Here is a 22797-nt window from a genome sequence, read left to right on the forward strand (position 1 = left end):
TATGTATCTTGCTTTAAAATGTTCTCTTTCCCTAGAGCAGGGCTGCCGTTATATTGGAGTTTTTATCCATTTTAAGTATTCTTACGTTAAGAAAGCATTTGCCTTCTTGCTCAGTTGCTGAGGGGAGAGGGGGGGACATTGCTAGGTCAGGGCCTTCGAGGATGCCCCCATTTTCCAGGGTCCTGGGAGGCCAAAACCCCGAGGCCCTGTTACATGGACATTTTCTCACCAGGCTGTGTCTTCCACCTGTGATGCGGGCGCGCGCGCGCACACACACAAGCTGGGGGATAAACGCGAAACTCCTGGCACACGGAGCAGTTGTTTTTATTCCCGTCAGCCCTCGTTGTTCTTGTGTTTACCTGAAACCCAGTCAACATCGTGATCGTATCCTCAGCAGGTTTCACAAATACCCCCAATCAACACCAACCGTCTGCGTGGCTTTATGGCTGATGGGAACCAGTATCTTCTATTAGCACCGGGCTCTCCTCGCTGCCTGTCATCCTGGCTTTCTGTCCTTCCTTTGCTGGGTTCTGGCCGGGCAGGACCTCGGCCCTCGACCTGGCTCTCGCCTGCCTTTTCTAGTCCGCCCGCACCTGTAATATAGACTGTGACCTGGCCGTCTTCTTAGAAGGAGATGAGACACGGGAAGTAGGGAAGCAGGGTGGGGGGGCTGGGGGTGCAAGGGCAGTTGGAGCCAGAGGGCAGAGAGGAAGAGAGTCGGGGCAGGGCCTTCATTTCATCAGCTGAAGGAAGTGTTTAGGGTGCCTTTGCAGAGCGGACAGGTGCCCAGGAAGAGACGGTGCTTGAGGGGCACTTGTTCATGAGGTTAGGCTTCCACTAGGAAAACAGAAGGGTTCGCTTTGGCCGCTTTCAGTGAAAATCTCCAGCTGGCGGCTGAGTGGCATCAGGCAGTAATCTAGTCACTTGATGGATGGGACCCGGGGACTTAGAAAGGGGAGGGAGCAGGAGCCCATGTGTCTGAGCAGGCCCAGAACTCTTGTCCCAGCCACTGGGCTGTGTCAGAATATGAGATCTGAGAATCCGAGACCTGAGCTGGGGAAAGAGACAAAAAGGTTGTTCAGGGACCAGCGCTGGGGAGCTGGAAATGCTAGGAAAGGGGGGAGAAGGCGGCCCAGAGCCAGTGCGGGCATCCCTCTGGGAACTCAGGCCATTAAGGCTGGATCGGGCCCTATGCGGTGCCCCGATGCCCCTTCCAGTCCAGGAGCGGGAGCAAACGTGTCTACAAACTGCTGGTCAGTGCCACGCGAATGGTGCAGCACCAGCCCCCAGGGCTGGGCACGCGGCAGGGCCATCCTCTCTGGGGGCTAGGGGAGTGCCAGGGAGGCTTTGTTGGATGAAGAACAGAAACTAGCCTTGATGAGCACTGGCTAGGTGCCGGGCCCTGCTGTGGGGGCTGACTCTTAAACGTTGATGTCACCATCACCCCTGAAGCAGTTAGGGATGTAGATTTCTGGGCCCACTAAGGAGGAGGGTGGTGCGTCCCTGAGCGTGGTTGGCATCGAGAGAAGAAAGGGCAGGGAGGCAGGGAGGAGGAGGTGATCCCGTCGTGGAAGGGGGAAAGCCAGGGTGCGAGGGGGCCATTTTTACGTTTCAAGTTAGGCCGGGGTGTCCAGGAAGGTTCGTAGGGAGCATGGTGGAGGTCAAAGGTTAAGACCAGATTCTGGAGAACTCAGACCACCACTTTCCAGTGGCTTTGGACTTCCAGTAAGGCCCTGTGAGCCGGGAGAGCAGCAGCACGGTTGAACTTGGAGAAGCGCAGCTGGCTCTGGCTTGTAGGATGGATTAAAGTGGGAGAACCTGCAAGGGGGGAGGCCAGCGAGGAGGCTGACAGACAAGTGCAGCCGGCACGGGAAGAATGCCAAAGGCAAGTTAACGGAGGGACTCCATTTTCCTGCGAATGCCTCAAAACCGGCTTTCGCTCACTGTGCTCCGAATAAGAGAATCAGGCATGTGGGGAGTGGCCAGTCACCACTGCGTCTCAGCGGCCCCATGGACGTTACGGATCTCAGTGGCAGAGTTTCCAAAGTAGATTGTCCATTCTTTCTTGCAAGGCCATCTCCAAGAGCATTTGGGACATCTACTCACTCACTCACTCACTCAGACAGACAGGCAGTCCTAGGTCTGAGCATCCAGAGCGCCCTCCTTCCATTTTCTTTTGATTCTCTGTCTTTATCCCCAGACATCAGGAATGACGATGCATGAGATTTACTTTGTGGGATCGGCAGGCTAGGGAGAATGTTTTCTATGCCCCGAGGTTCTTTAACTGCGTCTTCCTGCCTTGTGTTCAGTAGACATGGGAATGTTCTGTTTGGGTTGTCTACGTGTACAGAGGAAGCCCGGCAGCCTTGTGGCATGCCTTGTTTCCCCACACGAGCTCTTTCCACCCCCGGGGGCCCAGTGTGCTGGCCTCACAGCCCACCGTGCAGCCCTTGACTTCTAAAGGTGTCCAGATTGGGAGCCTGGTTGGCCATGTTTTTGTCAGAACAGCAAAGAAAACTGTTACTAGACCCCAGGTTTGATTCAGCTGTTCTGGCAACGCTGCCATCAGCAGGAAGTCCTGCAGCCCGGTGGGTGCCTATGCCACTTACCCTCCAGAGAGGTGGTGGGACACTGGTGTCCAGGGTTCAGGTCTCTGTGTGTCACCCAGAAAAATCACTGACAGGCCCAGAATTTGGAAGAGGGTTCCCAGGTGAGAACGGCTTACGTAGGATGTAGCGCTCACCTGAACGAGGGGCTGTTCTTCTCTAAGCAAAGGAAATAACCTTGAACAGAACACATTGTCGTTGCCTCTGTTTCAGACCCAAGGAAATCCCCGAGAAGAAAATGATGCGCAATTCCAGCATCATACATACGTCTTGCCTAGACGCCAGGCTTGGGGTGGAAAGCCTTGTGTGTTAATAAAACAGGAGCTTCCGGGAGGGTTGTGCAGAATTTGCTTCAGGCCAATCCCAGAGCAGTGAGACTTATTGGTGGCAGCCCTGCCCTAGAGAGTCAGAGTCCTCTGCCTTTGCCTGAAGGATGTTCTCCCCAGGGTCCCTCCTTGCCACTTACTGGGGTTTACATACTGAAGGGGGGGTGGGGGGCGAACCCAAACAGATTGCCTTTTCATGTCAATGTGTCTCTGGGGATAACTTGGGGAGCAGTGTTTATAACTCACCATTTGACCTTATTTACGTGTGACTGGCAAACTCACACACGTTTGCTCTCGGCTTGCAGAGCTTAACATTTTGCTGCAACGGAACGGAATTTGGTTTTCCTTGACAGCCAAGAACCTGTCTTTTCAGGAATCAGTATTTAAACGTTAAACCATCTTCCAGAAATCCGCATCGGAAGTACAATGTCCACAGCGGCTAGTACAAAAGCCCCCACCGCTTACACTGCTCCTCACTGGCCATGGCCTTGTCCTGATTCGCTAACTGCCAGGTGACTCCTGGAGTTGGACCTGGTTCCCCAAAACTGCCATCCTTCCCTCACCACGTAACGGGAGAAGCGCCCACACCCACAGCTGGGGGATAAGCTCTGCGGAGTTGGGTTAAACTGACTTCAAATGGGCGGCCTCACTATGAAAACAGTAATGTTTGCACGGGCTCCTGTCTGCTCTGGACGAGCTGCCCGGGAAGCCCGATGTCAAAGTTGTGCTTGCAATGTCGAATGTCTCCCACACTAACTGAAGTGTTTGTGTATCTGCTCTTCTGCCCCCGTTTCTGCGGTGTCTCTGCTTTAGAGATTCAGAATATTCAGAGAGCCTCTTTCTATGACAGTGTTTCTGGTCTTCCTGAGCCACCAGGTGAATGTCTACCGAAAGCCTGCAGGCCTTCCAAACCAGAGGGGTTTCAAAGCCCACAGGAAAAACTCCCGGGGTGGAGGGAGGGGAGGTGGGGGGTGGTGCCTTGTGGGGGCAGGGGTCTGTTGGGGGTCTTTCTGTCGGTGTTGTTTGTTTGTTTTGCTCAAAGGCTTGCATGAACCTTTCATTCCATGCTCTTACTACCCTCCGAGGCAAATGTCTCAAGTGCATAAACGGTGCCGTGGCTCCTGCTTCTCCACATTGCTTCTGACTTTATGCACAGCACCACGCAGCACTGCACAGTCAGGTAACCCAGGGGCTTTCCAGGCACACCCTGTGGGCACACAGCCCTCCTCGGGAAGGGCGAAGGTACTGAGCTGTGAGGCAAGAACTTTCTCTTTCTTGAGTCGCATTGGCATTTCCAACTCGAGGCACCTCCCAGAAGTCGGGTCGTTTTAGGCTTGTTTCTGAGTCACGTTTTGTGATCGATGACATGCTGATGTCAGGTGCGTTGGTCTGCCCATCACACCCTTAGCTGTTTGTAATCTGTGTGCTGCACATCTGGCTACTCGGCCTTTCTTTTGAACTGGAGGCATTGAAATTTAATAGAAGCAAGCTGAGACTACTCAGAGAGAGTAGTGTGTTGGGCATACCCAGACAATGACCTTGACCTTGATCTTGAGCTCAGTGGGTTTGGCTCCTGTGATTGGAAACAGCCTACTGGGGAGAGGGCCCAGAAAACCCAGCATAAACATGAAGACCACCCCAGCCTTCTAGTGGCTGACTACCATTGGCAAATAGCAAAACCCAGAGATCAAGTTGAATTCGTCGTACAGAATTTACACTGTGGTCGGAGACATGATGATGGGGAATCTCAAGAATTGTTTTAAACACTTTTGAAGGAATGTGCTTCTCTTAATCCAAGGTGAGGTTCCTCCCCAGATCTAGCGCGCATGCTAAGAAAGAAGTAGATTGCAAGGAAGGGAAGGATTGATCATGCCCAAGAAGGCATGGGAGCTGTTATGAAAATTCTGCAGAACTCCCAAGGCAGAAATCTTCACTCGGTCATCTTTGGCTGCCGGGAGTTCTGAAAACGGAGGAAATAAGGAGAGAGGACTGTTGCTAAGAGGTTGTTTTAGGCTTGTGGTCTACCTGGGCCCAGGTCTTGTGGATTCATCCCAAAGTAGATCGTTCTGGGCCCTCTTTAGATTCGTGCCCTTGGTCTCTTGGACTTCCAGTCTCCTACGAGTTCCAGACCCAAAGCTCTACAATCAGCGGTTCTCAACCTGTGGGTCGTGACCCCTTTGAGGGTCCAATGACCCTTTCACAGGGGTCGCCCGATTCATAACAGCAGCAAAATGACAGCTATGAAGTAGCCACGAAAATAATTTTATGGTTGGGGGGGTCACCGCATGAGGAACCGTGTTACAGGGTCGCGGCATCAGGAAGGGTGAGAACCACTGCTCTACATGAATGGGGGTAGTGCCTGCATGTGCTCACCTGATTCAGGTCAACCAAAAGGAAGCCCACTGCCACCGAGTGGTTCTGACTCTCAATGACTGACCCTTCTGAGACACCGTCTTCACGGAGCAAGGTGGTGCCTTTGAACCAGCGACCTGGCAGTCAGCAGCCCAATACCTAACCCGTAGAACCACCAGGTCCCCTTGGGACAAAGTAGACACGCCGGAAGTCAGCCGTGAAGAAGGGGACGAGTTTTAGATGCAGGAGCTTCGCCTGACATTCCTGCTTAGGGTTTGTCCCTCTCCTGTGGGATTACGTGGTCTCCCGTAGAGATGCTGGATCTAGGTCAGCAATGCCAAAGGCAAGGGCAACCGGGGGCCCTGAAGACGCCCTCACGTGCTGTCCGTGGAGGGTCAGTGACATCACTAAGGCGTCCAAATGTTTCCGTTCCTGGAGATCTCCTTGGAATACGTGAGCACATTTTGAGGAGAAAAACATGTTGCTGTAAAACCTATACATTCAATGTCAAAGACCAGGCCAAGGTATATAGATGGATCTTTGGGAAGCAGAGAATGGGACTCCTGGTACTTGGTTTATAACTCCGTCAAAGGCCCTTCCTGGAGACACAGAAGCCGGGACGCTCTCAGCACCTGGGGAAGACGATGGTGGTGCCATTGAAGAGAAGCTCTGTCCAGGGCCTACCGGTCCAGACTCGCCCACAGGTCATGGTCTCACCGGGAACAGTTTTAGATAACAGTGCTTCCAAGCAACACCAAAAAGCTCACTGTCACTGCGTGGTGGATGCTGACTCACCGCGTAGAACTGCCCCTGTAGCTTCTGCTGGCTGCACTTTTTTTTTTTTTTTAGTTTTATTGGCACCGAATCCATACATCCTACAATCCAGTCATTCATTCATTCATTCATACCAAGAAGGATTGTACAGTCATTACCACAATCAGTTTTAGAACACCCCACCCTTGCCCAAAATGAGTTGTGTCATTACCATCAGCTCCGATGCTTCCTCCCATCATCGTTGTTTACTCCGGAAACCACCCCCCACCCCCACCCCCACCCCCACCCCTACATCCCCAGTAAACCCTTGCATCAGTTTTTATCCCTATACTTCCTCTTTCTGTGCTAAACAAACTGGGAAACCCAACAGAAACCATCAAAAACCAAACAAAGCAGTAAGGATAAAAGAATAATAGTATAAAGATAAAAATACAAATAATCAGTAAGGAAGAAATTTTTGTCAAGAGATACTTGCACCTGGAACAAATTCAGCTTGGGTCAGGAGGGAGGCCACGTCCGATCCAGCGTGATTAAGATTGCCGTGATCTCTGTCTGAGAGTGAAGCTGTGTGAGAGGCCTTGCCTGTGGCTAGTGGGGATCCGCCAGAGGCGTCGTCGAACCAGAGACTCTGCACATGGGTGTTGGGCTCCACTGTCCTCCATCCTTCTGCCAAGTGGATGTTGGTAATTTTAGCTTTTCCCTTCATCGTATTTGGGTTTTGTTATTGTCGTCTTTGGATCACAGCTGGTGTGCTGCTTGCACATGGAGCTGGATGCCTCCTCGCTTAGATGGCTGCTTGTTTGAAGACAGCCTTCAAGACCCCGACACTATTCCGGTTGATGACCGGCACTGTCTACTCTCTTCACCACCCTTTGCTGTAGCCCCGTCGTCGTCGGTGGTCATTTCATGAGGGCGAGTATCGAGCAGGGCCTTGTTCTCAGGATGAACTATTCCTGGATCGGGGCGGGAGTTAGCAGGAGCCCAGACTCCATCTGCATGTCCACGTGATAAGCAGGACCCGGGTTTACTTTGGTGGCTGTAACATGACAAAAATCAGCCCCATGAGACCAACTGAACCAATAGCAACAACAAGCCAACCAGCAAACAACAAGCAGGAACGGGGTAAAAAGCTAAAGACGGAAAACAAAACCCCATAGAAACAAGAAAGCACCACGTTGTCAATCGAATCCCCTGGGGAACAAGGCCGTTGCACTGATAACACGGTCCATTTTCCCAGTGACCCAGCCTGGGTGCAGCTCCGTGGCAGGAGAGAGCCCCGTCCCCCTCCCGTGGAGGAGCTGGTGGTTTCAAACCGCTGACCTTGCCGTGAGCAGCCCCGCGCATGGCTTCTTAAGTAAAGAGTCGTGTGAGGAAGGCAGCATCCTGCAGTGCTGCAGGCCTCGAGAATAAAAATGACAGTGGGAAGGAGTTTCCCAGAACATCCAAGAAGGGCGCGGGAGAACGGGATTCCCAGAGGCGGAAGACAGGAGCCCTCAAACCCAAGGGATCAGTTTCCTTCTAAACACATCACTGCTTCCTGTGGAGCATTGATGGCACAGCAGCTCAGAGCGGGCGAGGGTTCAAACTCTGAAACCAGGGCAGGCAGATTGCTGCTTCCATCAGGCCTTTCGGGGCGCCTCTGTTCCTCGGCGGAGGATTTGCGTTTCCACCCCCAGCGACTCGGGATTAGATATCAGACATTTTAACAGGATAACTCGGCTTGCCGAGGGAATCTTCTGTCAGCTCACACGTCCCGTCTTTTAACTCTGGCGTGCCTTCCAAACCTGACCATCTAGCACCCACGAAGTATCACTGGCTCTGAAGGAGATACTGGTGTAAACGCCGCTGTGACATTGCTCATCCTGCCAACACAGCGTGAATCGGGCCACAGCCCCAGTGATCGTGGACCTGTGCCATCCAAAGGCAGGCCTTTCCCTGGTGGTTAAAATCCTCCTGCTGCTTTGTTCAGCTTGCATTGAAAGTCTTACCTGTTCTTCATACGGGTTCTCTCTGTCATTCCACGTTAGAATCTGTGGTTATATACTTGATAGCATTGTCAATGGGCGGAGGTCTTTTCCTTCCTTGTTTTCTTGCTGTGGGAAGACATGCAAGAAGGACATGCAGGAGGCATCTGCCCCCCTCTAAATTTCTAACTTCCCAAGGCAGGTGGAGGGACACAGTCGTCCGCATCAGCCCAAGGCTGACTCCTGTGAAGTTGATGTTGGACCTGACTCCACCCCCCGGCGCTCATTACCAGCTTTGACACCCACCATCCCTCCCACATGGCATCGGCCGGACAGGCTTCACAGACCACAGCCCTGACTTGGGGGTTATCAGGGCATTGAGCGGGTGACAAGTTCAGGATCTGAGACTCTCAGTAGACCATGCCGCCGTCAGGTCTGTCTCTTCTTAGCTGTGCCCACAGCTGGTCCTCAGCCTCTCTCTAAGCTGCTCAGGCTCCTGGAACCTCTGCCCTGCTTGGGCAAATGTAGTTCTGCCAATTAAGTGCCCACTCCATCAGTAAGCCTTGGCCTGATGGCACTCCGCTGTCTTGCCCCCTGAGTCTGGATGCCCACTGCTCGGTCACCTCCCCTTAGTTCTGCTGCCCCTGTGTCCCTGGCTGTCTCCTGGAGTCATGGCGCTCTGTCTTCCGAATTGAGGAGGCTCAGCGCTCAGGGATCTTGCAGTCCAGAGGACGTGCGTTCCTCCCTGGTCCACTCTTGGTGGAAGTGAGCGCTGTCCCCCTTGCTGCTTCTGGAGGGGAAATGAACCAATCCTCTCCTGAGAGTTCTGCACACCTTCTTTGCGTGCCCTCACCCCACGTGGGTACCACATGTCCTGTGTACACCCCTAGCAAGTTCTCCTGATGGGCCACAAACACACATCACAGCTGCATCATCCTCGCAGGTACAAATGACTGAGACTGTGGTTCGAAGGAGGAGCCCTCACGGCGTAGTGGGTTAAATGTTGGGCTGCTAAGCACAAAGCTAATGGTTCAAAGCCACTAGCCGCTCCCCAAGAGACAGACGAGGCTGTCTGCTCTCATGAAGAATTGCACTCTTGGGAACCCTAAGGAGCGCTCTGCTCTGTCTGGGAGGGTCTCTGTGAGTCAGGAGGGTCTCTGTGAGTCACAGTCCACGCAGCGGCAGTAGGATTTGGGTCTTATGGTTGGAAGAGTCGTGTCGAGTAATTGATGTGCACTGGACCTGGGGCGGGGGAGGCTGGTGTTACTTTCTGTTTCTTCTTGGCGTGCTGTTTTCTGCTTCATAAAACCCTGAGTGGGTTGGGAGTTCAGGGAGGAGCAGCGTCCAAGGGAGGACAATGCGCTGAGTCCTCCGGCTGTCGTGAGCATCCGGCAAGGCCACGCGTGCCTGCACCTGGCTCCACAGGTGCCCCGGCTGTGCTGTACCTTGGTTGTTGCTATCCTTATAGGGATTTTTTTTTTAACACAATAAAGCCATTTGGTACATGTTGACTTCCTCCGTTTTTATTTACTGCATGTCTGTGTTTGTCCAGAGTGACACCTGGCCAGGCTTGTTGGTGGGTCACTGTCGAGGCCCTGGCAGAGGGAGCAGGCAGGACAGTTCTGTAGGGGGTGAGGAGAGGAGGTGTGGGGCCCAGAAGGCTTGGACTTCGGGTGGGATGTCAAAGCGGGCAGCATCAAGTTCAGCTCTATCTCGGTGCTCAGGGTGAAGAAGTTTTCTGACATCCTCCCCTTCCTGTCAGCCTGTGGGCTTCCTAGGGCTTCTCCCAAATGTTTCCAACACTACAGACAGAGCCAGCAAACTTAGAACAGAGAGCTAATCCTGTCTCTCACAACAATTTAAAAATTAGTCAGGAGCCATAAATAATTTTTACAAACAAAGAAACCACCCCTGTCTGAATAATATCCTTTAAAATTTTCAGTTTTGCTTCAGAGCCACATGTACTGGAAGCGTCCAGTATGGCGGGAGAGCCCCGGTTTGCTAACCCTTGGTCTATAGCAGGTACTAGGCTGTATTTACTGCTACTCTGTAGCAGGGATATTACAGAGCTAGGCTGTTTCTGGGAACCCTTAACAGTGAAATACTTGTTTCCGAGTCTATTTCAAACTGTGTGTGTGTGTGTGTGTGTGTGTGTGTGTGTGTGTGTGTGTGTGTGTCTGAGTTAAGGTAGATTGGCATTGTTTAAATGAATGTTTATTGAGAAGCTCAATAAACAGGCCTAACCCGCCTGCCGGGTGTTTGAAGGTCTTTCATCAGGGGCGTGTGGTGGGTTCTTGACCATCGCCATCCAGCTGTTAGCATCAGCTGTTGCCGTGGTGTCCTCTCCCTTTTGGGTTTGTGTCTTCCCAGCTACAGTGAGTAGAGTATGTGTCTGAAGAGCTGCCGTAGATGCTTGAGAATCGAGTTCAGTAGCCCAGGGTTTCAGCCCCTGCACGGGCTTGGGAAACACAAACACCTCGTTGCCCTCTTAGCTCCGGAAAGTGTCCCCTGGAAGAATTCGGGCACCAGCCAGCATGCTTGCACGTAAAAACTGTTGATGATTTCAACAGATGAATAATTACAGACACAGTCCTATTTGTCCAAGACTGTGAGTGTGTTAATGGCCACGCACCTTAAGAGACTTCAGGTCTATAGCGCTCCTGTAGTTTCTGACTTTAACTAAGGAGGGCAGCATTTTTATAATAGTTTTATTGGCATAGATGTCGTATCGTACATCTTAGTCATCCCATTGTATTATAAGATCTGGGCAGTCATCACCACAATCATTTTCTTCTCTTACTCGTTGTTCGCTCCCATTTCCCCACTGTCCCTGCTCTGCCCCCCCGGGCAATTATGCTTCTAGGTATTGTCCCTGTGGATGTTCTTACCCTGGATTTTGTAGACAGGGAATCACATAAAACACAGACAGGAAGCAAAGTAACCCAAGCCTACAACAGTGACTAGACAAAAAGAAAAGCCTCATCAAAAAGAAAGCAAAGACGATTCAAGACTGAAACAGCGTTGAGATGGGCCGAAAGGAAGATCGCGTGGTCAGCTGGCGCACGTTAACTGCGTCTGAAGCTGGCCAGAGTTTTGCTGGTTCGTGCAGGAGGTATAATGGCTTCAATTGTTTTCAGACGCCTCGAGAAAATAAAACACTGCCATCGAGTGGACTGACTCATGGCAACTCTGTAGGGTGGGAGAGCTGCTCCTGAGGGCTCGCTGGTCGTGGACTCTTCACTGGGAGGAGAAAGCCTCACGCCCCCTCGAAGTGGCCGGTGGTTTCGAACTGCTGACCTTGTGATACAGGGCCCAACATGTGACCACCAGGGATCCTATTAGAGAAGCAAATAGTGGATTAAAAGTCCTGCCAACAACTCCAAACAGATTTTCCAGGCTCCTCAGATAAGACTCCGTAGCAATTGGATCAACCAGTCTGCCTGCACACGGAGGCCGCCCCTTTGTGATCTCAGGTCATAGAGTGGACTAACTGCACGGCTCCTAGATCCTGCTACAGGCTGCTTCTGGCATTTTCTCTCCCTATTTTGAACCTGAAAGTGGACCTCTAAAATAGAGGGTTTCCAGGGTCTCGTAGATCACACAGTATCTAAGTTGAAACCTGACTCTTGCCCATTGAGTCGATTCTGACTCCGAGTGACCCTCTGGGACGGGGGAGCACTCCCCTGTGGGAGAGCCCCGTCTTGCTCCGCAGAGCGGCGGGTGGTTTCGAACCGCTGACTTTGTGGTCAGCAGCCCAGTGTTCACCCCAGCCCACTGTGCTACCAGGCTCCTTCTCTGTTACTCGTGTGGCTTCAGTGGTTTCGTTGATGTGTTCTCGGTGCTGCTTTTCTTGCCTCCAAAATAATTTTGTTCATTGGTAGACTCAAATCAAATTACATTTGCTTAATTAGATATATTTTGAATTTTGAAAATCTGCATGTTTAGCTTTGGATTCCTTCACTTAAATTATTTGAAGACCAAGTTGATTATGATGGTATTGTTCTCTACCCTCAAGAACACTTGAGCGGCCTTCTGTGGCCCGTGTTGCCGGACTGCGTGGTTGTCATTGTGCGGTGTTTAGCAGTGGCTCTCACGGCCGAGCGCTCTACCAAACCACTGCCGCAGAGTCCCCTGCAGGCCCTTTTCTGGTGGGGCGGTGACTGGTCTCTGGTAATTCTGGGTTCCCTCGACAGGAGCTTGTTAACTGGCTCGCGTGCCAGGCACACAGGAGCCCTGGTGGCGTAGAGGTTACGTATCCAGCTGCTAACCATATGGTCAGCGGCTCAAAACCACCACCCGCTCAACTGGAGACACATTGGGCTTTCTACTCCAGTAAAGAGTTGGGTCTTGGGAACTCTCACGGGCAGTTCTACCCTGCCCGAGAGGGTCGAGGGCAGTGAGTGGGGTTGGGTTTGTGTGGCTCAGCTCAGCATAGCTCACCTGGCCCACACAAGAGAGCGTGGGCCGGGCCCCCTACCCCTAAGTGTGTGGATGTCAAAGACAGTCTGTCTGTCTTGAGTGAGTAGCTCAGGCAAGGGAGTAGCTTACTTGGCCTCAGGCCAGATGGAAACTGGAACCAGAAAGCTTGGTCAAAGAGTGGTGGCTTTACAGTGATCACAGTGTACCAGGAAGCTGGCATTGATGGAGAGAAAAGGATGGATTTGTGAGAGAGGGCTCGTGTCTTTGATGCAGCTGGTTTGTGGCATCCGGACTAAGCGAGTGAGGGAAAGGGGGCAGCCAGGTGACAGGGTGAGCCCTGGAGGTCATGTGTGTGCCATTCCACAGAGAGGGGAAACTGAGGCTTGTCAAATGAGTTAATGTGCTCCAGGGTCCTCTAGCTCCTGAGAGGCGGGTGTTCCTCACGCTTTCTTACCTTGTTGCCCGTTTTTAGGCCCTACTATTTGGGCTAAATTGGTTGGCGCATATCATAGAGGTTAGGGGGGAAACAGGAGGGTTTTAGATATAAAAATAGTAAACATGTCGATTGGCGAAGGGGTTGTGGTGCTGTTAATCCTTACAATGGGGCAAAAGGCATAAGGGCCGGTCGGAGAGAGACTAGAGGGAGGCTGAGAGGTTATTGTGAGATACCTGAGAAGTAAGATCCGGAGCAAGGGGGAAGGGTGGGGGCAGGCAGTGGCAGGTGGAGCACAGGACGTGCTTAAAAACAGTCGGAAGTTTGGCTTGACCAGTCCTGACGGGCAGCAGGCTGTGGAGGAGGACCAAGGCTGAGCCCTGGTGCCTGGTGCCGGAGTCCCCAGTGGTCCGGTGGGAAGAGGACGAGCAGGGTGGAAGGCCGCGGCAGAGATGAGGCGCCTTGTAGCGTCATGACCTAGAGCCCTTCCCTCCCGCGTCTGCCCACTTCTCTCCGCCGCCGCCTCCTCTCCCACGACCCTTGGGTTCAGTCGCAGACTCTCGCCTCTTTTGACTCCACCTCTAGGTGGTCTCAGCTTCTCATGATGGCCCTAAGTCGACTGCCCCCAGCTTTACTTTTCTATCCCAGACGTTTCTCAGCAGCAGATGGGGCTGACATTTCCTCCTCCCTCGGCGATCTCATTCGTAGGCACCCCAAAGGTTGCGGGAGTTCCGATTCTACCTGCCACCCACAGAACCCGCTGCTCCCCTGCCAGAATCCTGGCAGCTGTCCTGAAAGCATCCATCAGGACGGCAGGTGTTTCTTTCACCAAAAGATGTCTTGGATCCGCCTTCTTCGTCCGTCTGCCCTAGCTTCTCTGGGTCCTCCAGTTCCAGACCCCATCATCTCTCAGAGCCTGGATGACCCCCAGAGCCCCTCCCTGTCTGTCTGTCTGCCGCATCGCACGCACTGCAGGCAGCATGAGACTCAGACTTCTCTCTGCCCAAAGAGGGAGAACCAGGCCTCTGCAAAGCCATCAGCCTCAGTGCCACCTCACCCGTCTCCTCCCACCCTCGCACCGGCCCCTCCCTCCTGCTCACATCATCCCCCTGCTCAGAGTGCTTCCTTGCCAGTAGCCTCGTCCTCCTGCCCCTGGCCCTGCACACCTGCCTCTCCCGACCACCTGGAGCGGTCTTCCTTCTGCTGGCCCCGTCTTACTCTCTGGGCCTTAAAAGCCACCTCTCCCGAGAGTCCCCTAACCAGCCATCTCTCCCATAGCACCCTACTCTTTTCTTCCCTGGTCATTATAAGTGTGTGTACCGCCCCCTTCCGTGACGCACACGGACGTCCCGTGTGTGCAGGGGTGTGATGACAGGAGGAGTGACCTCTGAGTGGAGCCGCCTTGCAGAGAGCCGCCGCCGCCGCTTGGTGGCTGGTGCTGAGTCTGCAGGTCTGTCGAGCATGACACCAGTCCGAGGATCCTAAGATGAGAGAGACGCTGGGGGCCAGGTGCTCTGGGCATGTGCGAGAGAGAATTCCCCCACACCAAAGCAAACACACTCAATGCCACTGAGTCAATTCTGACTCATGGTGACCTTAAGGCAGGGGGAAACTGCCCCTGTGGGTTTCTGAGGCTGTAGCTGTGCAAGAATAGAAAGCCTCGTCTTTCTCCCACGGAGTGGCTGGTGGTTTCGAACTGCTGGTCGCAGCCAAAATGAACAGGAAAAACAAGAGAAGTCCACAGGGAATACTAAACTGGAACAGTCAGAGAGGCCAGTGGAGAACCAGGCGTGGCAAGACATCAGTATTGGAGGGGGCTTTCAGAGTGCTGGTGGTTATCGACAGGTAAATGAATGTATGAGGCTCGGGTACAATCAGAATCAGGCAGTTTCTGTTGGCTTCACAATGAACTGGGCGTTGCTTGAGTCGACGCATGCCGGGAAGGCGCACGGAGCAGGAGCAGGGAGTTGCACCAGGCTGTGAGTGGAGCAGCGAGCCCGTGAGCTGTTGTACAGAGACGTGGGCAGACTCAGGCTTCAGGGTTGTGCGGCAGGGATAGAGTAAAGGACGGTGGTCTCTGAGGGAGATCAGTGGTGGAGGGACCCCAGCAGAAGGGAGCGATTTTAACCCTGAGTCTGGTGGCCCAACCCCGGAGAGCTGACACTGAGGGCAGGCCCAGCCAGGCTGCTCCCTGCCTCCGATAACCTCCCTCCCTGGGCCCCGTTTCTCCTTCAGAAGAGCCTCATTGGACACACAGGAGTTGAGCAAGGTCTTGCGCCCAGCACACAGTGCCACATCCCCAAGGCTTGCTCTCCGGTCCGACAGAGGGAGGGTTAGTGAGAGAGGGCCCATTGGTTTCCTGATGGTTCAGGAAATGTTTCCGGAGTGTTTTTCTCCCATTCAGCAAGCTTTTAGTGAGCGTGGGCATGGGCGCTCAAGATGTTCAAGGCCCCGTGGGGTTACAAGATGATGGGGATGTTCCCCCAACCTTTGGGAGCCCCCCCCCTGCGTCCTGTGTTCTCGGTGTTTTGCTGGCGGCCGGAGCCCTGGGCAGGGCCTGGCCTGTGCTGGTACCTCATCGTGGGGAGCACCCAGTCTGGTGTCTGAGGGTCAGGTGAGGTGCTGCAGGCTGCTTTATTACAAGGGCTGGGTCTGAGAGGCCCGACCTCACACGTAGCTCTTTCTCCATTTCCAAGGACGCCTTCCGCTGTCCCCTTGCCCAGTAGCATGTTGTTGGTGCTTGCGGAGCAAGCCTGGGGGAGACTCGGACTGCTGGGCATCCGATGGATGCGCTCCCGTCTGTCTGTCCCTGAGGCTTCAGGACCTCTCTGCCGGCAGGTCTCACGCCCAGTAGAAGATAGCTGTCCCCACCCCTGAGCCTGTGCACTGTGCAAGTGAAAGTTCTCCTTGAGGTATATTTTAGGTGCCGTTCCGTGTCGTGAGAACGTGCAGCACTGCCACCCTTGTGTGTCTGTGACACGAGTCCAAGGCACATGGCCTGCCCCTCCCAAGTCACCGCGTGTGCCCGTCAGGGGACAGTGACCCCGCAGTAGTGCAGGGACGCCATCTGCTGGAATGTGGCGGTCATGGGACGGTCTCCGAGCTCCCCCGCACCCTGCCATGTAAGCGCGCGGCTGCAGCTCCACAGCTTGTTGCGGGTTGATACCGCGGCTGCCTTACCTATGTGGCGCCTACATCACCCGCCCCACCGAGCTTGTGCTGCTGCACCCCCACCGTGTCTGTGTCACCCGCGGCCCGCGGTGGGTTTCCTTTATTCCCCATCGCTCTCGTTGGCCCCAGTGGACCGCATCGTGGGCCTGGACCAGGTCACCGGGATGACCGAGACGGCCTTCGGCTCGGCATACAAGACCAAGAAGGGCATGTTCCGGACAGTGGGGCAGCTCTACAAGGAGTCCCTCACCAAGCTGATGGCCACCCTGCGCAACACAAACCCCAACTTCGTCCGCTGCATCATCCCCAACCATGAGAAGCGGGTAGGGGCCGGGGCTGGCCAGCAGGGGCACAGTACTGGGGGGTCTCTGGGGCAGGGACGGGCCGAGACCACCATGCTGTTGTCTGCTTGCATAGGCCGGGAAACTGGACCCCCACCTGGTGCTGGACCAGCTGCGCTGCAACGGGGTCCTGGAGGGGATCCGCATCTGCCGCCAGGGTTTCCCCAACCGGATCGTCTTCCAGGAGTTCAGGCAGAGGTGCTGTGCTCTGCCCCGGGCCTTCCCTCTGTCCCTGGCCTGTAGGTCGGTCGGTCGGTCGGTACTGCATGCGTGTACGGAGCAATGGCACAGGACCGGGTCATTTTTCTGCACTGTGGGGGCACGCGGGGTGCTGCAAGTCGGAGCCAGCAGCATCGGACACTATGAATCCAAGCTGAGAGAGAGAGACAATGAGGGAGACGCATCCTTATTTCCTGGGTGCCCTTCTGTTGCCTCGCCACCAAACCCAACCCCCCCTGCAGTCCCGCCTGCGCATAGCGACCCTGCCTACTACTACATAGGGTTTCTGAGCATGTAAATCTGCACAGGGGCCAGACAGCCATCGTTCTTCCACGGAGCAGCGGATGGGCTTGAACCGCTGACCTTGTGGTTAGCAACCCGCTGCCCTGCCTCCGCCTATGCGCCACTGGGCTTATTCCTCAGGGAATGGGATCCCAGACAGGGCAGCAGGCCCTGTGACATGAAGTGAGTGTTCAGGGTCACTCTGAGCCAGCAGAAACATCTGGAAGGCCCCTCCCACCAACACAGGGCAGGGAGGTCCCGATGGACCCCATTGAGAAGGCCCCCAGCCAGATGGGCAAGCGCTCAGTTAGCACGCCCCCGCTGTATGGCACGCCCTGGGGTAGATTTTCACTTCCGTGGTGAGAAATGGAGGGAAATGTTTTCTGTCACAGACGACCAGGCTTTTGATTCTTCTCTGCCCACCTCTCCCCCCGTCTTTGAGCAGCAGGAAGCCTCCGATCAGTTGCGCTTAGACGGCCTTCCGCCGTGTTACTGCCTCGGAGAAAGCAGACCTCGGGCATGGCAGGTGGTCGTGTTTTGGGGTTCTCTGAAGATCTTTCCTTGCAGATACGAGATCCTGACGCCCAACGCAATCCCCAAAGGGTTTATGGACGGCAAACAGGCTTGTGAGCGAATGGTAAGCGGCCGCTGGTGTTTGGGAGATGGTTTTCTGAAGTGTGGGTTGTGGGTAGAATTTGCCCTGCAGCACAGAAGGCCACCCGGGCGCTCTCTCTCTCTCTCTCTCTCTCTCTCTGTCTCGCGCAGATCCGAGTGTTAGAACTGGACCCTAACCTGTACAGGATCGGGCAGAGCAAGATCTTCTTCCGCGCCGGCGTCCTCGCACACCTCGAGGAAGAGAGAGACTTAAAAATCACGGACATCATCATCTTCTTCCAGGCTGTCTGCCGAGGCTACCTCGCCAGGAAGTAAGTGGGCGATCGCTAACCGGTATGTGCGTGTGCCCAGGATGCGAGAGCCGGTGGCGTGTGAGGTGTCCCCATCCTTGTGGGCTCATATCCTGGCCAAGCAAGCCAGGCCACCCCCTGTGCCCCCCCCCCAAACAAAAGCACTGCCAGGGAGTCTGTCCCAACCCATAGCAACCCTATAGATTTCCCAGGCTGTAACCCCTTATGGAAGTATCCTTGCCCTCAAACAGACTCAAAAACCAAGCTCACAGCCATCCGCCGAGCCAGCACTGGCTCATCACGAGCCCCGTGGGTGTCCGGGACTGTCACTGTTGACGGGAGTGGAAAGCCCGTCTTTCTCCCACGGAGCTGATGGTGGTTTCGAACTGCCGACCACGCAGGTCAGCGTGTAACCGCCACGCCACCACGGCTCCTCCAAGAGTAGCAGCGAGGAAGCAAGCAGGAGCCAGTGCAGAAAGTAGAGGTCGGGGGTCCTGCTTCCAGCCTCCTCCTGGGAGGTGCTCTGGGAAGAGAGGCGAGGGGAGCCTCCCCCAGGGGCGGGAGCAACAGACCTGGAGAGAGCACGGTGCCCTTTGAGACTGGAGCAGCCACACTGCAGCATGCGTCTCTCAGCCCCCTGGGGGGCGGGCCGGCCGGCCTTCCCGGTCAGCGCTCCTTCCCGTTCTCCAGGGCCTTTGCCAAGAAGCAGCAGCAGCTGAGTGCCCTGAAGGTCCTGCAGCGGAACTGCGCAGCCTACCTGAAGCTGCGGCACTGGCAGTGGTGGCGCGTCTTCACAAAGGTGCGCGGCGCTCCCCCACGCCCGGGGCTCCCCCTCGGAGGGTCGGCAGGGGGTGACACACGGTCTGATTCTGCCCCAGGTGAAGCCTCTGCTTCAAGTGACCCGCCAAGAGGAAGAACTCCAGGCCAAAGACGAAGAGCTGCTGAAGGTGAAGGAGAAGCAGACCAAGGTGGAGGGCGAGCTGGAGGAGATGGAGAGGAAGCATCAGCAGGTGTGTGCGGCGGGGCCCTCCTCCCGGACAGGTGGCAGCACTCACCCCGCAGCTGTGAGGGAATCGCCCTGCTCGCTGCCACCGAGTCGATTCTGGCTCACGGCGACCGCCCCTTGGTCTCTGAAGCCGCAGCTCTTGGCGGGCGTGTAGAGAGCCTCCTCTTTCTCCTGCGGAGCTATTGGTGGTTTCAAACCACTGACTGCGCCTAGCCAGTGTGCCACGACGGCTTTAGCTGCCATCCTCTGAGATGCTCTCACCCGTCCCGGGAGCATTTCCACTCTGCGACAGGCAGCAGTAACGGCCCATAGAGCGCTGTAGAGCCCCCATAGAATGACGTAAAGTGTGTGTGTGAGAGAGAGAGATTTGGACTCCTGTCAGTCAGCAACCCCACACACACACACCCGTCCCCCTGCTCTGCTTGTGCTTGAGGCACGCACACACACACACACACACACACACACCCGTCCCCCTGCTCTGCTTGTGCTTGAGGCCCTCACGCAGAGGGCCGTGTTTGTTCCAAGCGTATCCCATAAGCCACCGGGCTAAGAAGAGCTGTCTGTTTGCCGCACTTTGAAGTGGTACAGCAACCTCCACTCACAACAGGTCCTTCCTACACATGCAGCCTTCAAATCATGGGCAAGGCTTGGAACATTTCCTTGTGCTAAAAAGCACCTTACAAAATAAATCAAGGCAATTCCGACTGAGCGACCAACGTGTCCGAGACTAAGTCTTTACCGGAGCAGCCAGCCTCTTTCTCCCACAGGGCAGCTGCTGGGCTTGAACCGCCGGCCTCGTGGTTCATGGCCCAGCTCCTGGCTCTGTTCTGTCTCATGCACCTGTTCTGCCTTATTTACAAATCCATCCTAAAGACACACTGAAGGAGTGGGTCTTGCTTTTAATTCAGGAACTGCCTGTCTTTAACCCCGCCCCCCCTTTCAGATGAGACACTGGTGTCAGGGTGAAATAAATGCAGGACTGTTCTCAAATCCGCACCCCCTGCCCAGGCTGCCACGCTTCACAAGCCAAAGAAGGCTCAGGACACGTTTGCCTGGCGGCTGTCATGCTCAAAGCCAAAAACATTAGCCACGAGACCCAAAACATCCGTCGATACCAGTGCTCACTATGCAGTGGTTCTCAACCTGTGGGCCGCGACCCCTTTGGGGGTCGAACGACCCTTTCACAGGGGTTGCCCGATTCACAACAGAAGCCAAATGACAGTGATGAAGTAGCACCATAAATAATTTTAGGGTTGGGGGGTCACCACACATGAGGAACGGTAGGAAAGGGTCGCAGCCTTAGGACGGTTGAGAACCGCTGCTGTAGACCTTGAGTCATATCTTCCCTTTCCTGTGTGCTTGTCCCTTTCTGAAGGACCCCCTGTAGCCCTGGAGGGCAGAGCAGACCCCCCATCCCACCCCGCCCCTGTAGTGGACCTTTCTTCTGCCAGGGACCCATTTAGATCGTCAGAACATCATTTGCAAGCCAGACTGGTCAACCATTTAATTAGCTCACGGCCTTTTGCAAGGGCTGGAGCCGCTGCTCTTGGGAGGGGCACCTGGGTGATGGGGGCTGATCTCAGTGATTTCCAGGGCCTCGTATGGCCCATGGGCTAGGCAGCGCCCATCCCTGCTATTGACTGCCCTGCGGGAACGGAAAGCCCCCTCCTCCTCCAGAGGAGCGGCAGACACGTGTGAACTGCCAGCCCGTGGTTCGCAGCCCACAGCGGGGAGTCTTCCTGCGTTTATAATGTGCCATTCGGGCACAGTAATCGTCCATCGAGTCCTGTTCGAGACAACAGGACTTTCCAAACCGTCCCGGCGACGCTGTGCGTTCCCTGCTGTGACGCCGCCTTGCTGGGGCCGGGGCGCGGGCTGTCATTGCAGCTCCTGGAGGAGAAGAGCATCCTCGCGGAGCAGCTGCAGGCCGAGACGGAGCTCTTCGCCGAGGCGGAGGAGATGCGCGCGCGCCTGGCGGCCAAGAAGCAGGAGCTGGAGGAGATCCTGCACGACCTGGAGTCCAGGGTGGAGGAGGAGGAGGAGAGGAACCAGCTGCTGCAGAACGAGAAAAAGAAGATGCAGGCCCACATCCAGGTACGGGAGAGGGCGTCCTGCAGCGCACTCGCCGAGCAGCGGGCCTTCCGGCGCAGGTCCCTCATTTTGAAGGGGGCGCCGCGCTTCTGTTCTGATGTGGCAGCTTACGGGGGTGATGTGAGTCAGAGCCAGAGGCCGCCCGGGTCTGAGGAGTCCTCTAGAGAGACCGCCTCTCCCTCTCCCTCTCCCTCTCCCTCTCCCTCTCCCTCTCCCTCTCCTAGGGGGGCAGCCAGGGCATCTGCTGACCGATGTGCTTCACGTGAAACAAACGGTTAAGCTACCTGCTTTCGTCACCTGAGGCATGTGCAAGGCAAGGATGAAATTAGCAAAATCCAAATGATGCACAGCAAGCCCTTTGGCAAATGACCCGGTTTTAGAAACAGAAACAGACAGAATAGACAGGTGGGGGGACCCAGGGACGAGAGGAGCCTGGGACAGTAGTCCGGGGCAGGTTGAGAACCTTACTACGTAACTTTTGAGTTCAGTGTCTTTTCTGTGAAGGTCCTTATCCTTCAGGGCTAAGGTTTCCTATGGCACATGACGGCTGGTCTTTCCCCAGCACAGTGTGCAGAAAGGTGGAGGAGGTGTGCAGATGAGGTGGGATTGACCCCGCGTTGGCGCTTGCTAAGGTTGAGCGGATGGGGAGAGGGTTCACGGTGCTCCTCTGTGGACCGCGGGCCCTTCCAGGTGTGGGGGAAGTTCCCATGGTCTCTCCACTCTTCATCTCCCCTAACTTCCTGAGGCCTCTCTCATGTGCCTGCCATTTTTCACAGGAGAAAACAAATCTTCTGCAGAACTTTTCCCTAATTCACTGTGAAGCCCATTGTTGTAGCCAAAGGTAGCCTCTGAGTTGTCGAAGTGACCATGGGGGGTGGGCACTGGTGGGTTGTGTGTGGTGTGGACCTGTGTTTGATGTACCGTATAGTGGAGAGTAGAGGACCGAGACAGCTCATCACCAACTAGGGTCCCACCAGGTGGGACCCACAACGTTCTTGTGCTTAGACAGGCACCCTGGAGACCGAGGCAGCCCGTTCCCCGTAGTCCTGTGTTATTTGGCTCTCGGTTCAGTTGGTTTTAATACTCGTCTCTTTTAACCGAGCACATGGTTTAGTATGTGTTTGTGTGTCCTGTTTGTATTTTCCTCTGTTGCCGTTTTCCCAAAGTAGGGATTTAATAACGGTGTGTTGCCTTACTGTACGGAGGCACCAACACGCTGTATCAAGCCCTTTTCATAGCAGCTCAGAGTTTCCTGGAGTGACAACACTCACCCGGTGTCGTCTTCAGCGACTCACGCCTGTGATCGCCTCCCCAGAGTGCTGGTCGAAAGGACACGCTCGCTTTACAAAGCTTGCTGCTCTGGCTTCCAGAAGGGTTGGCTCCGTCCGTACACTAAGCTGTAGTGGCCGAGAGTCCCCCGGCGCTGCACTTGGCACTTGTTAGCATACCCCTGCCGCTGTGAAAACCCAGTGTCGGTGCCCCCCGGGCGGAACCTGGATTCCAGCTCTCACCGGGGTGGCGGGAGCGGGCCCTGACGGCGTGATGTTCTGCACCAGGACCTGGAGGAGCAGCTGGATGAGGAGGAGGGCGCCAGGCAGAAGCTGCAGCTGGAAAAGGTCACGGCGGAGGCCAAGATCAAGAAGATGGAGGAGGAGATCCTGCTGCTCGAGGACCAGAACTCCAAGTTCATCAAAGTGAGAGCCCGGAGCCCCACTCCCTGCAGGGGTGCCAGCGTCACCTGTGTCCTTTCCAGAGACAGGGCAACAAGTGGACGGCTTAAGCCCAGCTCACACCCTTAATGAGCTTGGGTTTTGTGCACGGTTACCACTGGCTCCTGGCTTGGTCCCTGGGGGGCGGTTACTCGCCCGGCACTGAGTGGGTCACGCAGACCTGGGGTCTGCGGGGAGG

The 22797-nt window shown here is 55.1% G+C and overlaps 1 protein-coding gene across 7 annotated transcripts in view; it reads left to right on the forward strand.

The window, feature by feature from the left end:
* The window catches only part of MYH10 (myosin heavy chain 10), a 131345-nt gene that overhangs the window by 84661 nt on the left and 23887 nt on the right, over positions 1-22797 (forward strand). For 4 of the 7 annotated variants that reach the window (XM_045293458.1, XM_045293457.1, XM_045293459.1 and 1 more), the window contains 9 exons: positions 3746-3808; positions 16175-16368; positions 16463-16584; positions 17455-17524; positions 17653-17813; positions 18483-18591; positions 18671-18802; positions 20686-20892; positions 22446-22583. In XM_045293458.1, coding sequence (XP_045149393.1) covers positions 3746-3808; positions 16175-16368; positions 16463-16584; positions 17455-17524; positions 17653-17813; positions 18483-18591; positions 18671-18802; positions 20686-20892; positions 22446-22583 — 1196 coding nt within the window. The remainder of the gene's footprint in view (positions 1-3745; positions 3809-16174; positions 16369-16462; positions 16585-17454; positions 17525-17652; positions 17814-18482; positions 18592-18670; positions 18803-20685; positions 20893-22445; positions 22584-22797) is intronic. The other 3 variants (XM_045293460.1, XM_045293461.1, XM_045293462.1) reach the window with 1 other exon arrangement.

This window comes from Echinops telfairi, unplaced genomic scaffold (genome assembly GCF_000313985.2).
Source record: "Echinops telfairi isolate 266 unplaced genomic scaffold, ASM31398v2 ScPeMD7_2010;HRSCAF=2546, whole genome shotgun sequence".
In the NCBI taxonomy this organism is placed as follows: domain Eukaryota; kingdom Metazoa; phylum Chordata; class Mammalia; order Afrosoricida; family Tenrecidae; genus Echinops; species Echinops telfairi.